General features: G+C 34.8%; 1 protein-coding gene across 2 annotated transcripts in view; it reads left to right on the top strand.

Annotated features, from left to right (window-relative positions):
• Positions 1 to 17,755, top strand: part of LOC149773324 (protein mono-ADP-ribosyltransferase PARP14-like) — a 60,815-nt gene that overhangs the window by 31,659 nt on the left and 11,401 nt on the right. For both annotated transcript variants that reach the window (XM_089946460.1, XM_089946461.1), the window contains 2 exons: positions 2,975 to 3,389; positions 11,847 to 11,998. In XM_089946460.1, coding sequence (XP_089802586.1) covers positions 2,975 to 3,389; positions 11,847 to 11,998 — 567 coding nt within the window. The remainder of the gene's footprint in view (positions 1 to 2,974; positions 3,390 to 11,846; positions 11,999 to 17,755) is intronic.

The raw sequence follows: 17,755 nt of genomic DNA, 5'->3' as shown, positions 1-17,755 counted from the left end.
TGCATGTATAGGCAACAGTATTAGGAACCTGTCATTCTTCTCGTGTACTAATCCATCAGAGCAGCATTATAGGTATGGTATGGTAAAAATTGGGAACCAGTCTGGAAATGGCTGAAGATAAAAATGAATATATATGGGTTTGGCCAGCCAGGATTAGTTGATAATGAAAGTTAGATTTAAGTAAAAGGAACTTTTGAGAGCTTATCCTGAGAAAAGAGACATTGTCTTAGTGATGGAATTTCAGTCCTTAACAGATTTGAGTTTGGAACATCATTACTGAAATTAGCACCTGACTTTTTGGTTCGGAATCGAAAGCATGTTTCAAACACACCTAGATCTAGAAAATGTTGTGGGTCATATAGTTTTCTCTACATAGAAGCTGTTATCCAGGATGCATCTATACTGTCAAATATAGGTTTGATCATGAGCACTCAGAAATTTTAAGTTGTTGAATTTTGAGTATCAAGGTTTACTGTAGGAACTGAATTAATACTGTGATTCCTGTAGTGAGCAACAGCAGTTACAGTGACTCCACATATGCATGTCAATTAACTTTACAATAAGTGCAAACGTCTGGTTCTATTTGTGGAAAACAAGCAAAATTATTACCTTTTGTATACCTGAGAGAGACTTTCAGTTGAATATGAAACACACAGATATACATTGTTGCCAAGAAGGGGGAACAGGGTGCAGTGTGTAGATTTGACTAAATATGCTAAATGGAGATATATATAAAGTTTATACAATTTACGAGTTATAGAGCAATTATGGTCAACAATGTGGTATTTCCTAGTTGTGTTTTGAAACATTATGCTTCGTATATGATCACTTAGGTCTCTACCACCATGCTTAATGGTGATGACCTCTCATGACTCTGTGTCCCATCAGTTTCATTCAGTGAATGTTTTGAAACTTCTTATTTTGTATTTTAATTGACTGATGTCTACCTTTCTTTAGTTTTAAATTATGTGTTCTGGTAGAATATTAGATAATTTAAAATATTGTTTTCTGTAATAATACAAGCACCTTGACCTTTTACTGATTAATTACATAATATGAAAAAGCTGGTAATATAGTTCAATCTTAAATTGAAGAGATAAATGATGATTGTAGAAAAGGTGACTCTTGATTAGATAGCTTTATTTTAATATTTTTTCTGATTTTCTTAAATAAAGCTCAAATACATAAATATTGAATGAAATAGACAATTACAATATAAACTTGCAATATAATTTAATATTCACTAATGTAATCTTTGATAAGCAGGACTATGCACAATGTTTAATATGCATTGAACTTCTATTCCTCAGTCTGTCAAGTAAATCAAGGGTGGATATAAGATTCAAAATACTAAAGGTCTTGTAAAATGGGAACCAGTCTGGAAATTGCTGAAGATAAAATAGAATATAGATAGGTTGGGCAGGTCGTGATTAGTTGATATGAAAAGTTAGATTTTAGTGAAAACAATCCTTTGACACCTTTTACTTGTTGTAACTCAAAAAAGAGATATTGTTTTATTGATGGAATTTCAGTCATTTAACAGACTTGAGTTCGGAACATTATTACTGAAATTAGCACCTGACTCTCAGGTGCGGAAATGAAAGCACATACTTCAAACACAATTAGGTCCTGAAATACTGTGGGTCATATAGTTTTCTCTACATAGAAGCTGCATCTATTATGATAAATATAGGTTTGATCATAAGCACTCAGAAATTTAAAGTTATTGAATTTTTGTTTGATATCGTAGTGTTTGCATAGATTTACTATGGAAACTGAATTAGTACCATGATTCACATATATATATATTCAGTGTGCACAAGAGAAATAATTTCCAAACATATTTTATCATTAAAAAGTTCTAAGTATCTAATGGATTGAAATAATACACAAACATTCTTTTTTGACCTACTGTTGAAATAAATGAATATACTGTTTTTCAGTTTTTGAAGTACTGGCCTTCTGCCCCCTTCAAGCTTGGGGGAATGCAGAATATACTTGATGTGCCAATGGGCATGTCATGGAATGCCACTAATGGAGTCACTGGATTTGTGACATAAAGGGGGTGGGTTTAGATCCTACCATCACATCAGCCCAAGGGTCAGCTTTTGTCATGTGTCTTTGGACAAGGCATTAAATAACTGGTGTTGTTGTGCCACAAAAAACCAAAGCAAAGCATTTTGAACTTTTCAGCATAATTCGTTACAACTTTTAAGTGTTCCCATGGCTTGTGCTTTCAACTGTGTGTGAAATTTATTTTCCTACAGATTCAAAATAAATATTTTTCATCTTTGTATGTTTTATCAGGTGTAAAAAATGCTTTCTCATATGAGAAAGAATTTCACATAACATATGTGAAATTAAGTTCTTTTGGACATATGTGAAAGTTTTCATCGCTGTGAAATTTTGTACAAGTGTACAAAATAATTTCACATGGAAAATTTATAACATATAAAATAATATTGTACACATTAAGTGAAATACTGTTTCACATAAGGGATATAAAGAATAAAAGCTAAAACAGCTTGTTATATGAAACAGTTTTCGAAAACATGATGGCCAAAGAACAACAATGGATAATTATGGACACCTGTTTTACAGCCTAAGGTGTCAACTTAGATTTCTGCAATGCATCACTAACTTAAACGTAACACACACACACACACACACATATATATATATATAATTTTAAATACATAATTATGATCATTAATATAATAGAACAACTCATACTTGAAAGAAAATAGATATTAAATACATAGTTCTGATCATTTATAAATAGAATAGCTTGTACTTAAATAGAATAGATGAAAAAATATTGAGCAGCCATCCAGATCATACCTTTTACCTAAAGCTATAGAAGCGACAATAATCTCTAAGATTTATCTTATCACGATTACCAGGTGAAATTCTGTTTGCCATCTAAGACCAAATCCAATTAATGCCAGTCACTTTAAATACTTCATATTTGCAGATATCAGCACTACACAGAAATGCTGAACAAATGGGAGTAGAAATTAAAGTGGACCTCAACACTGGAAGAATTGGAGTTGAGGGAGTATCTGATCGAATTATGAGAATGTCTGACATTATTCATAGGCTCATACGAGATGTAGATAAGAGGGAGCAAGACAAGAGGAGTGCAGAAATGCTGATTAAACTTATCCAGTGGTACTATATTGAAATTACTTCAGAAAGTTCAAATTTGAAACCGTACACTACTGACCTTAATTTTCTTATTGAGACAGCCTTCAAAGAACAAAAGCCATCTATTACATTCAGGCAGTCTGATGGGCAAGAATATAAGATTGATTTTAATAAGATGGAGGAAGTTGCACTGGATGACCCAACCGACACTGTTACAGTCATCAGAAAAGACCTCATATCAGGTACATAGCATTGCACAAGATGTGAATTAAAGCTATTTGCATCAGCCGTGCTTATTTACTAATGTGCTTGAGTTTTGCGAGCTTCTTACTTTATACTTTTTTCCAGATAATTAACATGGAACCACTTTGGCAAAAACCAAGTGTGCATTTTAGGCAGAAATGCACAAAATAATAATACTACTTTGCCTTTTTCCAGATAAACTAGTGTATTATATATTGTCAGACAAATTTCTGCATACTTTATTTAAGACCATCTAACCAGAAGCAGACAAAAGTTTGAAAGAAGTTATGAGCTGTGACCAAGTTCTTGTTCTACTATTCCTAGATCCAAAATCAAGAAGGCACAAAGATTATCAGGAACCTAGCAAAACAATGTCAAGAGGTAATGACCATAATACACACATGCCAACCATCTAGAGAGCATTGGGAGGCAATTGAGACTCACACAGTGTGTTTTGCAGTCCCAAGGGGGATCCATGGGTGTGACCCAAATAAGTGACATTTTATACTCCAGAATGATTGATATTGATATGTTTGAACTATTTGCAAAGTATTATAACTGTCTCCCATGCTGATGTGCTTCACAGTCAGCCTCTTCAATCAAGAGTTTTGAAATTTAGTTTTCTTTTGCTAAAATTGCTTGCTTCACATATGGCTTTCTTATCTGAACCATGGACTGATGGTTGTAGAGTTCTTTGCAATACTCAGTCCATCTTTCTGCAATGTCATTCGCTTCTGTGAGGCATTTTCCTTTTTTGTCTGGAATGGTACTGACTCTTGGTTGTTTCTGTCTGGTGAGGTCTTTCACAATTTGGAATGCCTTTTTGCTGTTGTTCTTTATCAGACTGTTCTCCATTTCTGTGCACTTTTGTCCAATCCAATTTTCTTTTGCTCTGCTCAATTTTTTTTCTGATATTTTTGTTTATTTCTCGGTACTTCAGTGCCCCTGTTGTGTGTCTGGTGTTTTTTAGTTCTCTTCGGGCATTACACAGCTTCAGAATCTCTTCTGTAACCCAGGGTTTTTTCTTCAGGCGATGGAGGCCAATGATGTCCTTGGCAGCTGCTGTCATGGCTGTGTTGAAGGTGTCTGTCATCTCATTGACATCACCATCCATCACAAGGAGTGGAGCAAATTTTCCTCCAATTGTGGCTTGGAATGACTTGCAGATGTTAGGGTCCTTCAGTTGTTCAAGGTTGAATTTGAGCCTGATGTTCTTTGGCTTGTTAATTTTCTTTAGCCTCACTCGGAAGTTCATAATCACGAGGTCGTGATCACTCCCAACATCAGCACCTGGGAATGTCCTTGTTTTTGCTCTATTGATGCCAGATTGGTAATGGCTTTGAACCAGTATGTAGTCGATCTGGTTGTGATGGGTTCCATTTGGTGAGTGCCATGTCCAGCATCGTGAAGCTTTATGTTGTCCCAGGGTGTTGGCTAGTACCAAGTTTTTGTAGCTTGCGAACTCGAGCAGCCGTCTCTACAACCATCAGTCCACAGGAGACCCAGAGGTGCTTGAAGTTCCAAACTCCTTAAATGATGATGACTTCCCCATTTTCAAAAAAGAGGTGGAGTCAGCAATAAGAGCACTGAAGAATGGGAAGGCAGCTGGAGTAGACAACATCCCAGCTGAACTTATCAAGAATGGTGGAGAATCAGTGAAAGAGCTACTAACAAAAATCTGCAACAAGATCTGGCAGACAGGTGAATGGCCAACACAGTGGACCCAGTCACTGATTATAACACTTCCCAAAAAAGGCAATCTCCAGCTGTGCCAAAATTACAGAACTATCAGTTTGATCAGCCATGCTAGTAAGGTAATGCTGAAGATCATCTTGAACAGACTGAAACCACAAGCAGAAGAAATAATCGCTGAAGAACAGGCCGGGTTCCGGAGTGGAAGAAGCACAACAGAACAAATATTCAATCTCAGGGTTCTGTGCGAAAAGTACTCGCAACACCAACAAGACATCTATCATGTGTTCATAGATTTCAAAAAGGTCTTTGACAGAGGTATAACATGGGTCAAAAGTTAACCAGTACCATCAAGCAGCTATACGCCAAGGCTACCAGTGCAGTAATTGCCCAAGGTGTTGTGGGGGACTGGTTCCAGACAACAGTGGGAGTGCGTCAAGGCTGTCTCCTGTCACCCACGCTTTTCAACATCTACTTAGAGTGCATCATGAGTGAAGCCCTGGAAAACCACTGTGGGACAGTCAGCATTGGAGGGCGTAACATCACCAACCTCCGCTTTGCAGATGACATTGATGGGCTGGCAGGCAGTGAAGACGAGCTAGCCACCTTAGTGAAGAACCTGGATGAAACATCTTCCAGATCTGACATGGAGATAAGCACTGAGAAGACAAAACTGATGATAAATAGTGGCAAACAAATCTCAGCCAAGATTAAAGTCAGAGGACATGAACTGGAAACAGTGAGCCAGTTCAAATATCTTGGTTCCATAATCACTGAAGAGGGATCAAGAGCAGAAATTTTGTCAAGAGCAGCACAAACAATGGCATCTATGTCAAAGCTAAGACCCATCTGGAGAGACAAGAATATCTTTCTGAAAACTAAAATCAGACTATTGTGAGCTTTAGTCATCTCAGTCTTTTTGTACTCATGTGAGGCATGGACCCTGACAGCAGAATTACAACGAAGAATCCAGTCACTTGAAATGAGATGCTATAGAACCATCCTTGGCATCTCTTACATGGACCACATCACAAATGAAGAAGTGCGTAACACCATCAAGCGCGAAGTAGGCCAATATGAGGACCTCCTCACCACCGTCAAAAAGAGAAAGCTGAAATGGTATGGCCATGTCACTAGAGCCAACAGTCTATCCACAACAGTCCTGCAGGGCAGCATCCAGGGTGGCAGAAGGAGAGGTAGACTGAGAAAAAAGTTGACTGACAGCATCACAGAATGGACCAGGAAAAGTTTTGCGGAGACACAGGCATTGGCACATGATCGAGACAAGTGGAGGGAACTGGTCAGACATTCAGCAGCACAGTGCCTCAACGACCACACTAGGTCATGAGACTGATGATGATGATGAAGACCTGAACATAATGATACTTTACATTAAAAAACAATAACAACCTCTCTCCTATAACTGCCCGTACAAAATTTTCTACCTGGATTGGATATGAAATCCATACATACTTTTACAGAAATATCCATATGGACATTTTTATTCTATAGTTTGAAGCACTCATGGATTTCTTTGTATCCATATGGAAATGTTATGGATTCTGTACATACTCCATATGGAAAATCTCATGAAATATGCTAATTAGTCCATAAGATCTGTAGGTTTTCCATATGGAATAAAATTAAATTCCATATGGAATTTGGCAATAATCCATATGGAATTTGGCAATAATCCATATGGAATTGGGCAATACTTCATATGGAATTTGTGAATAGTCCATATGGAATTGGCAAATATACCATATGGAATTTGTAAATGGTCCATATGGAATTTGTAAATAGTTCATATGGAATTTGGTAATAGTTCATCCCATACAAAATTTTCCAGGCATACTTAAGGCGGATTTCAGACAGGTTTTTTAAGCACTTTCTGTCTAAACCATTAAAAAAAATCTGCTTCAGATTTCTATTAAACTGCCTAATGATTCTTAGACATTATTGGGAATCAATGATAAATATTCACCATAAATTTTAAAATGGATCATAAATTTTATTTTGACAGACATTATCAAATAAGATTTAGATTTTTCTTGTCCTCATTTTCTTTCTCGCATACAAAACCTAATCTATGATGGCATCACTTAAGTCTTTTTCATTTCACTGAAAAGTCTGGTGAGATTTCACAAATATTTGACTAAAATGTTTGTGAGATTTCACTAAAAGTTTGATCATTATATAGTATTTTACTGAAGTTTCAGACATTTTTCATACTTTTCAGAAGGTTTCAGATTAATAATGAATATGAATTAAACAGGACTTTATTAACCAAGGTGATATTAAGTTTGCTTGATTTTTTTATACAGATGTTATAATTATATGACATCCAAGGCAAGAGATATGGGAGTTAATAATGATAATAATAATGACTTTATTTAGGGAAGGTAACTTAATTAATTACGTAACTAATCTACCTTGAGGCCTTCTATCTGTTATATACAATATTTACAGTATGTACAACATGATGTGAAGAATCTGGCTTGACACTAAATAATTAAGTGATTTTAAAAAAAGTATCAAGCCTGGAATATATGCACAGGCATCTGTGAACACATAAACATATATAAAATATAAAATATTAATCTGCATTGAAAATTTCAACTGTGAAAATAATGCAAAATTACAGAAAAGCATCCATTTGAGACATGAAAAGAAGAAATGCTAGAAGCCTGCCATGTCACTTGTACTGCAACTTGATTTTTGATTAATGGACAAATTATGATGCTGTTGTGGTCTCTTGAATTAGTCCTTGTTCCATAAGCAGCCATGACAAACGTTTATCATGATATAATTACTCTTATTTTACACTGAATTCTAACACTCCTAGAATATTTTCATAATATACACAATAATGTCTCATGATATTGAACGATGATTCTACGTGTGGGCCAAGAAAATTCCACAAAGATATAACGATCTTTGATAGACATGATTATTTTGCAACAATTCCCACCAGTGATCTATACGTTGTCCTCCTTAAATTCATCCTGGAAGTTAATCAGTTTTGAGTTATACTGTATAACTTCGAAATCATCCTGGTTCAATTACTTGTCCTATTTAGCATGTTAGCCGCTACTGTAGAGCTGTTTATTCAAGTTATTCTCATTACCGCACATTTTTCAAATGGTTATTCAAACTCATATCCTGCTCGATTCGCCATGTTTAGCATTCCCATCAGTTTCTGTTACGCAACGATTCAATGGGCAAATACAAAATTTTGACCAATCAGAAAGCTTTTTACAACGATCATCCTTTAAATAATAAATGGAACAAATACTTATTAGAAAGCTTGTTGCGGAATGGGACCAGATAGAGCATTATTTTTAAAAAGAGTTTCGGAGACGATATTAAAAAAGGGTCCATATCGAGGAAAATCAGATTCAGGTCTGGTGAAAAGCGAAATTCTGGTTTAAAACAGAAAACAAAAAAACTTGTTTGAGGGTAGTTAAATGCAGGTCAAGTTAAAAAAATACAACAACAGCAATAACAAAATTTGATAAAGAAATATAATACAGAAAGATGTGGAAAGAAGTTATTGTGCCCAAAATAAACAATAAAATTACAGCTATCAGAAACAGGGAATATAAATGCTGCTGACAATCATTGAAATTGTACAAGAAACAAAAAATAAATTTTGTTTTATCTTATTGATATTTTTTACTAAAATGTCAGTGATATGACAATCACAAAATATCACTATATTGTTAGAATTTTTGACAAACTCTCAGTGAAATTTCAATCACAAATTCCCACTGATATTTTCAGAAATATTGGCAGAGTCAGTGAAATTTCAGTGACAAAATTTCACTGATTATTTTCAGAAATTTTGGTAAAATCTCCTAAAATACCATAATTTTTGTGTAAAAGGACATATGAGTGAATGTCAAGAAATGTTCATTGATTTTGCTGAAATTGAAGTCACATTTTCACTAGGGTATGATTTTTCTAGAGCATATTTTAATAGGAAGCCAACAAAATTACTTTTCAGAATAAACATCAGATCAAGCCCAAACTCCACCTTGCACCAAATTTTCAAAGTCCAAAGATTCATCTATGCTTGTACTACCTGGCTGAGATATTAATTTTCTGATCATGTTTACATTTTCTCTATTTTTTTGGTCATGTCTTTGTTATTAAACATCTGTAGAAATAAATTAGAGAAAACTGACATACATGTGTTTCTTCAAATTTATGAGTATATATTCATCCTTCCACATCAGCTACACTGACATATACATGTACTCTAACTCCCACCAATATTTATATTTGAATCGGATAGATTAGGTTATTAATTCTTCAGAGAGTATTTTCCATGATGCTATAATACATGAGCCTGCTTTCCATATGGAAAAAGTGCTTATGGATAAAAGTTGCAACTTTATTCCATATGGAATTTTCACTTGCTGTGAAGTACTTATGGAATTGAATGATATGGAATAAATTGTCTGATTCCATAAGTTTTTTAGTCCATATCTCTTCCATATGGATTCCTGAAGTATTCCATACAGAATCCATGAGAAATTTCTGTACGGGTGTACTGTTCCAACTACTGAAATAATCACATTTTGCATTCTATGTATTGATTAAGTATGACTTCAGAAGAAACACTCAACACAAACTAGCCAGGAATCTTTTAATAAAGGTATGTGAAACATTCTCATTCAAGGCAGGAAGGAGTAGTAACTTGTGCCTTTTTTTTCAACATGCATATCTGATTTGCCTAACATCAAACTGTTTTGTTCCTCTTCAGTGTACTTTTAACTATGCAGACTTGCCTAGTGGGCTCTCCATTGCAGTACTAGCACAACAAGACCACTGTAGCTATTGTCGTTCAGTTAAGTAATATGTGGAATAGTATTCCTTTGTCATTCAGTCACCTCTGTGATCATTAACTGCATAAACTGCTGAGTGGTGATAGTTTTCCATGAGCATGTAACTGTGCTAATGATGAATGTTTACTGTTCAACAGGTTACTGGTATATATCATGTTGTCAAGAATTGTCTCTCCTTTATCCATAAAATGATTTGGAAATCATATTTTGTAAAGCACATCTGGGTCTGGGAGTTTGGGAGTCAAAAATCATGGGAAGGGGTGTGGGTGTATGGCACACTTTGATCTTGCAGGTATGAAAGTACAGGTAAAACCCATTATAACATGATTTGTTATAATGCGATTCACTTATAATGAGACCACAGCATGGCTTACATTTTTAAATGAAGGTGACCTCTGTTCTTATCATCCTAAATACATGCTCTCGGAAAAGCTGATTATTTGTATTCCTAGCAGATTATATGATCAGGAGGTTAGTTAAAACTGATGACATTGAAATTTCAACACACGTTTTCTACAGGGAAGTTTTTTGAAAATTTTCTTTAATGTGATCCTACTTATATCACGATGTTATTTTTTGGACCCCAAGCCTTGCATTATAATGGGTTTTAACTGTATTATAATCAGTAAGGGCAAGTTAAATAAATTGTCAGTTTTAAGCAGATTTTCATAAATGATTCATTGATTAGTGTTTAACTGCCACCAACTTGAAAAAGGTTATATTGTGCCTAGGACAAATAGAAGTAAAGTGTCTTGCCTAGAGATGCACCATGGCGTACTTGATCAAGTTGTCATTATCTTTAGCAAACACTGTGCAAACTTCACTTAACTGATTGCTTAGGGCGGTTGCTTGATCAGGAGTCAAATGAACGCTTGATTTCTCAAATAATTCAGACAAATATAAAAGTTGACTGCTGTTCGAATCCTGTCTGGAACAATCAACATTTTGTGTCGATAGGGCTGCACTGGCTTCAGCAAAATAAACCCCAGCCTGCAAGTTTACCACCTCTTTAGTCGGGTTTAGCAACCGTATTGGCACTGTTCTGTCTATTGTCATAACCCTTTACCTCATGCAAGTGTCTTTGGACGCCTCTACTCCATTCACATGGAAGCACCTTTTGATGCCTCTAGTCTATTCACACGGAAGCGCCTTTTGATGCCTGCTGTAAACATCAGCCATTAAGAGCTGGTTTTCGTAGTGCCACCTTTGGGAAAATGCCCCTATTAGATACTACATTCATTTCTGTGAATGACAATTACGTCAGATCACATGGTCACTGTTTATGCACTGGTCAATATCTGCTATTTAAAGTAACTGGGTTGTAATCTCCACTCTCCAAAATGGTGGTCGCAGATTTCATTCAGTACTTACGAAGTTTTCACGATTAGAATCACAACTATGAAAGATTCAATAACTTAGGTAAATGCTCTATTATTGATGTAGGCAGCAATTAGTTTTTATCAATTATCAAATTCAGATGACTTAGTGATGTAGACGCAGACTAAAAACATGTAAATTTCGAGTATGGGAAATAACAGGTATGGTTGGTCATGCAGCCTCACTGACATGACAGTGAATGAATTCTCTCAAGATTTTAAAGCACATAATATATTCTTCCGTGAAAAATAGTTACACAGCTATAACAATCGGACTTTACTCTTAAATTTTTCCACATATAATAGATGTGTACCAAAAATTTTAAATGGTTGAAATTGCTGTTAAGCGTAACATACACTACATTGCTTAACAGTTCACAGGCAGGCCTATACGTATGCAGTCGACTAAGTAACCGGTGTTCTATTTATAGCGCGCTGCACTTTGTCACTATGCTCTATGCGGTAAAGGGTTAAGATATAAAATACTTAAAATACAAAGCTGAAAATTTTAATTACTATTGTCTCAATATTGCTGCAGAGATGGGTGCCTTTGAAGTACCTACCACATGGTCAGTAATGTCAGCAAAAGAGAACCTGAAACTTGTACCACTTCAGATTACTGATCAGGAATACCAAGATGTACAGACCAAGTTTCTACACTCAGTAGGGGGAAACAGAACTGTTCTTAAGGTAGGAGATTGTTTTTGGTTCCATACTGAAACTATCATTGTCTTCATAATCCTGTTTACATGTTATAGGTTTTCTTATGAGTCTAAGGATTCACCAACATTAGCTTGAAGTGAGACTAATCAGTCACATTATGACTAGAGGTGGCATCAGAAGTTAAGATTTTAGTTAAAGCAGTCTGTCAGCATAACTTTAAATTATCTAATCTCCATTGTTATTTTAAAAGTTTGAATAAAACCATGGTTTTGCTTAGAAATTTAGCACGTGGGTTAATACTGTAGATAAATCATCATTCTTTTAGAGTGTGTGGCAAGGATGTGCTGTTGACCATAAAAAATGTATAAGTCATAAATAAGAGTAGTAGTGAATGATGTTGAATTTTGTCAAATTAGACCTATTCAATAATTATGGCACAATGATAGTTTGGGGATCAAGATCATGATATAATGTGAGAAATCAAATTCAAATGCTGCTCATATCTGTTGGATAAGCTGAATGTAATTATTAGAAGTCAAATATACAACATATAAAGCACTGATACATGTAGTTAGCATTGTTTGTAGTTTGTTTTTTATTTTAATTTTTTAATTTCCATTATGTGATTTTGTAATGTAACAATGTATGTTGGACTTAACCTTGTTAAAAAAACAATTTTATTTTCTACTTGACCTGAATTATTAATTTTTTAATTGTGTAAACAACTAATACATAGCCAAAATATTCTCTTATTGTGTGGATTTAATATTGGGATCATTATTAATAGAAGTAAACATGTTTATTTGGGTCTGGGTCTAGGTTATTGGGATTCCCCTGATGTACCTGACATATTTCAGGTTCTATAATATAATTTTAATAACAGACCTAATTATAACTAACATTTTATCTTGTGAAAATTTAGAACCTTCCAGATCGAAATTTCCCACTAGGTAGTTGTTTTTATTAAAAAATGCTAATTGTGACCGGAGGTCAAGTAGAATGCTATATAATCTTGTTACTGGAAAGATCACTGACAACTCTGTGTTGGTCTGAGTCTTAGCTAAGTCAGTGAGAGTATGTGAGAAGGCTTGGCAGTTGCTTCCTGTTGGTAGGTGGTTTTTCTGCTGAATAGATGGGTGTATCAGCATGGAGATTTCACTTAAAAGACTTCTTATGATTCTTATGATTAATGTGCAGTATGGCCACATTGGCAGCCATCTTGAAATCTTGATATTGCAGATCTGGACAAAAAAGTCATATAGCCATGGGGTTCTCATCAGAAGACATCTTATGATGTCTAGTGGGTCCTAATTGAAAATGGTGCTGATCTGACCCACAGTATGGCTACCATGATAGCCATCTTGAAAGTCTTGCTGTTACAACTTCGCCTAGTTGGCTAGTCATATTGATATTATGCTTTCACCAAAAGATTTCTTATGATGTTCAATTGGTCCTTGACGGAAAATGGTACCAATCTAAAATCCAACATAGCCACCATGTCAGCTAACTTGAAAATCTTGTCAAAACAGAAAGTCATATTATTACAACCCTGTGGTCTTAAACTAAGTTATAGAAAAAAGTGAAAACCAACACATTTTGTAAAATTCAACAAATAATTTATTTTCCTAGAATACAAAGTGAAAAATTTAAAGGAACTTACAGCATTGCGAATTAAATCCCTAATAGTTCAAAAGGTCTATCAGCAGTCCAAATGAATAAAGCTCTAATTAAATTTCAGTGGTGTTTGAAATAAGATCCAGTACTGAAAGTGTTGATGTGCCTGTAGTCTTGAATATACTAATGTACTAAAAGCCTTAAGTGTGATGATGTGCTAAGTCTTCCAATTAATCCCTATAATATAATCCAAAATGTCCTTTTCTGAATTCACTATTATAACAAATTGTTTCTGTCCAAGAATATTATTGAGCACTTTGTAATTCCAGAGAATAATAATTTGAATAAATATTTCTAGCCACATCAAAATACTGAAAACAACAATAAGAATGATTCTGCTAAAATGTTAAATGCAAGAATGAATAATTTGAAAGTAAACAAGATTATATATTTTCAAAAAACTATGACACAAAAGTAGAGCCAGGATGTAGGTCCAAAGTTCATTTCTAGAAAATTCTAAGAGGTAAACAGATAAATTCTGTTACTAAAATTTTTATAATAATAAATGTGATAAACATCAGGAAGACTATGTATTTTTATGGAGGAATTCCAATGTCTTGGACCCAGAACCCCAAAAAAATGTTTATTTCTAATGTTAATTCTCTTAATATTAAACCCACACTCCTAGTGAAATATTACTATGTATTATATGTTGTTTACAAAATATAATAACTTGATTTTGCACAAGGTCATGTATGTAATACAATTAAATGTAACACATAATGATGGAGAAAAAACTAACAGAATACAATTAGATATGCATAACAATAGAATTTTCACCAGTTGGACCCATCTGAAAATGCAAAGCCATCTGAAAATGCAAAGTGACCCTCAGTATGACCAAAATTGTGGCCATCTTGAAAATATTATCTCTACTCCTAAATGGATGGATATATCCACATGAGGTTTTCACAGATAGGCTTAGGATACCTTGTTAGTTCTAAATGAAAATGGTGCCAATCATACATACTATATGTCCACCACAATGGTCATCACCTCTCTTGAATGAATTTTATTTTGAAAAGAGGGTTTCACTAAAAGACTTCTAATGATGTCTAATTGGTCCAAAATGACAAAGGTTCTAATCTGACATCCAGTATGGCCACCATAACTATTTTGAAAATCTTGCGATCACAAAGAATAGCAGAGATACTTTCATCACTATAGTGAAAAGGAAAAATGGTTTTATCTTGAATTCTTGGAAATTCTTTTTTGGCCAGTGGAGCATCAGTCCTTTTGAGGGACTCTTGTATTTGCATTATAACCATCCTATGAACTAATATGCATATTAAAATAAAATATTTTATAAATCAGTTGGCATTGTTTGGGTTTTTAAAAATTCTATGTAGTCTATTGCAGACATGAAACTGCAAAGTATGAAACAGTGAGTTATCATCATGAATACTGTTGCATGTCTAAGCATTCTTCCTTCCAAAAAATTATTCTGTAAAAGAGAGCAAAGGCCTGGACAATGGATGCTCCTTCTATAGATTGGATAAGCTGAATATGCTTCCCCTCCAACACCTCATGTCTCAAAAGTGATACAGGAAGCAAACGAATCAGAGTGTAGACTCATCCTGATTACTCCAGTCAAATAGGATCTTAGATCAGTGACCTCATCAACTCTTGCAACAGAATCACCAGGATATTGAGACATTCCCTCACCTGCCTAAGCAACCATGATGGTGTTTCATCCTAGCCCAGAGTTGCTTGACTTGCATGTCTGGATCTTATATCAATATGCCTTCAGGAACAAACATTTCTCACAATCAGTGGTGGAGAAATTGCTGAAGTGAGAGATCCTTTCACTGTAAAGGCTTATGAAGGCATGTGTGTATGTGTTTTGGGATTTTTAATGTAGCTTTAAAATTAGTTTCAATCATATTGCTACAAAGTCTGCACTGTGGCAGTTTATCGTGATGTCTGGCACTGGGACATCATGCCACAGACATGTAGTATCATGACCCACCCAGTCACATTATCCTGACACCAGGCCGGCTAGTCCTAACACTAATCTCTTAATTCTGAGCACCAAGCGAGGCAGTTGTAGGTACGATTTTCACGAGTCTTTGATATGACTTGGCCAGTGTTTGAACCCATAACCTCCAGCATCTGAGACAGACACTCTTATATAAAGGCAATGGAATACATTCTTACATAGGTGTGCACATGAACACTTTATACCATGCAGGCATCCATGCCTCAAAAGTTAAATTCCTTTGGCTCTTTGACAAGAAACAGCACCAATTACAATTAAAACCTACCATTCCTATATCACTGATACACTGCATTATCACTGAACAGAGGATATTGGACAAACCAAAGACCAGTATGATTGTCTGTCCAGTTTTGATTATACACATCCAGTGATGCTGCATCCTTGCCCAAGTAAAATCCATCATGGGTACTAACCTGAACAAGACACCATTTGAACCTTTATCAGGAGATTCATTGGTTCACCTTTCATTATAAGACCAGCCTCCTTACTGCATTGGCAAATGGCAGTCAGAATCTGAATTCACATTTCCAGCTTTTATCTCAGAGATCTTTCATCCTAAATGACTCAACTTGATCTGGTGGGACTTATAGCCATGGCTCAACAGATTACCTTCCCAGGTCATTAACTTCACAAGGACATGACCTCTGCTGGATTTGTGGAAGGGAAAAATGTTCCTTTTGAAGCCACTCCCTGACATGGAGAATATTTTGCAGTCAGGTTATCTAGAAGCTGTTTCACAGTCCTTAGAGGACCAGAGATAGTTCTTCCAGGGTAAGGAATTTATCTTCCTCTACCTCTTACCTATTCTCCTAAAGTATTATGGTCAGGTAAAGTATTTGAAGCAGAAAACAATGTATTTGTAGTAAAATACATTTCTTCAAAAATACTTACCATATCACAATATATATACACACTCCAGTCTTACTGCAGTTACATCCATATAGAAAGCTTGCCTTCTGTTCCAGTAGTAACCAAAGAATTTACAGGATTTGTCACCTATCCAGATATAAAGGGGAGGGCACTTTGTTGTCACCTAGGTGGGCAGATAACATTTAGCTTAACTAAAAAGTTCTAATCTATGTTGGAAGGGCTGGATTCGTGAGGTATTAGTAGCTTTCCTAAGGTATTATGACCTGGTAATTATTATCAAAAGAGACATTTTACTGAAAAAGTATGGTATTTGTGCAGATTTTTATGAATAGTAGATAATGCAGGAGCTTAAAACATGAAGCAATCTTTTTAAATACAGTTTCATTTTCACATGGAGAGAAGTAGATTAGATGACCATTGCAAGTGATGTCTCTTTTCATTAATTATTATACCCATGTAGTGTGTTTACTTGGCTGTGTGGCATCCTAGTACTATATGTGCATTTTGTTGCTTGGATATTTCATTTATTTGATTGTTTCAAGAAACTGGATGAAATATTTGTGTATGCTTTAGCAAAAATATATAACCTTTATTAATTATTTTTTGCCATTAAAAAAGAAACATATTGAGGTATATTTCAAAAGCCCTCTGGTAGATTTTGTTTATACTTTGGACAAATTATTATGAAATTAAGATGAGACATTCTTACATGAATTAGATAATGAGTTTCTTTCTGGTACTTGATTCTGCATCTTCAATAGAAGCTTTATTTTAATTGCATTTTTTCTGAGAACTGTTTGTTTTCTTCTTCTTCTTCTTCTTCTTCTTACACAAATTAATTATACATTTGTTTTGTGAAATACTTGTTTGCATTTATTTAGATAACAAAGAAAATATACAGCTCAATTATAGTGTGTGCAAAATCTCAAAGTATGAACATGGTATATCCTTGTTCATTTTTACCAATGCTTTGACTCTTGCACTAAAATCTTGTTGTCCTATAAGGCCAACAAAAAAATATTTGTTTGCAGCCCCAGTTTCTCACTGCCAACCCTAGCTCTTTTTTCCTCAATGGTAAAAACAAAAATCACAAAAAGTCACATTAAATCTATTTTAAAAAAACAAAAAACTACCTACCCTAATTTTAAGACCTGTGCAATAGAAACATGTTTTTTTCCCCCCATTATTTTGTTTATTTTTTCTCCTCATTAGTCTTTCCATAGATTACATAAAACTTGTTA

The sequence above is a fragment of the Sinohyriopsis cumingii genome, unplaced genomic scaffold (genome assembly GCF_028554795.1).
Source record: "Sinohyriopsis cumingii isolate HCF-2022 unplaced genomic scaffold, ASM2855479v2 utg000673l, whole genome shotgun sequence".
Classification (NCBI taxonomy): domain Eukaryota; kingdom Metazoa; phylum Mollusca; class Bivalvia; order Unionida; family Unionidae; genus Sinohyriopsis; species Sinohyriopsis cumingii.
Note: the sequence above shows the minus strand (reverse complement) of the source record. Positions and strands in the feature narration are given on the sequence as shown.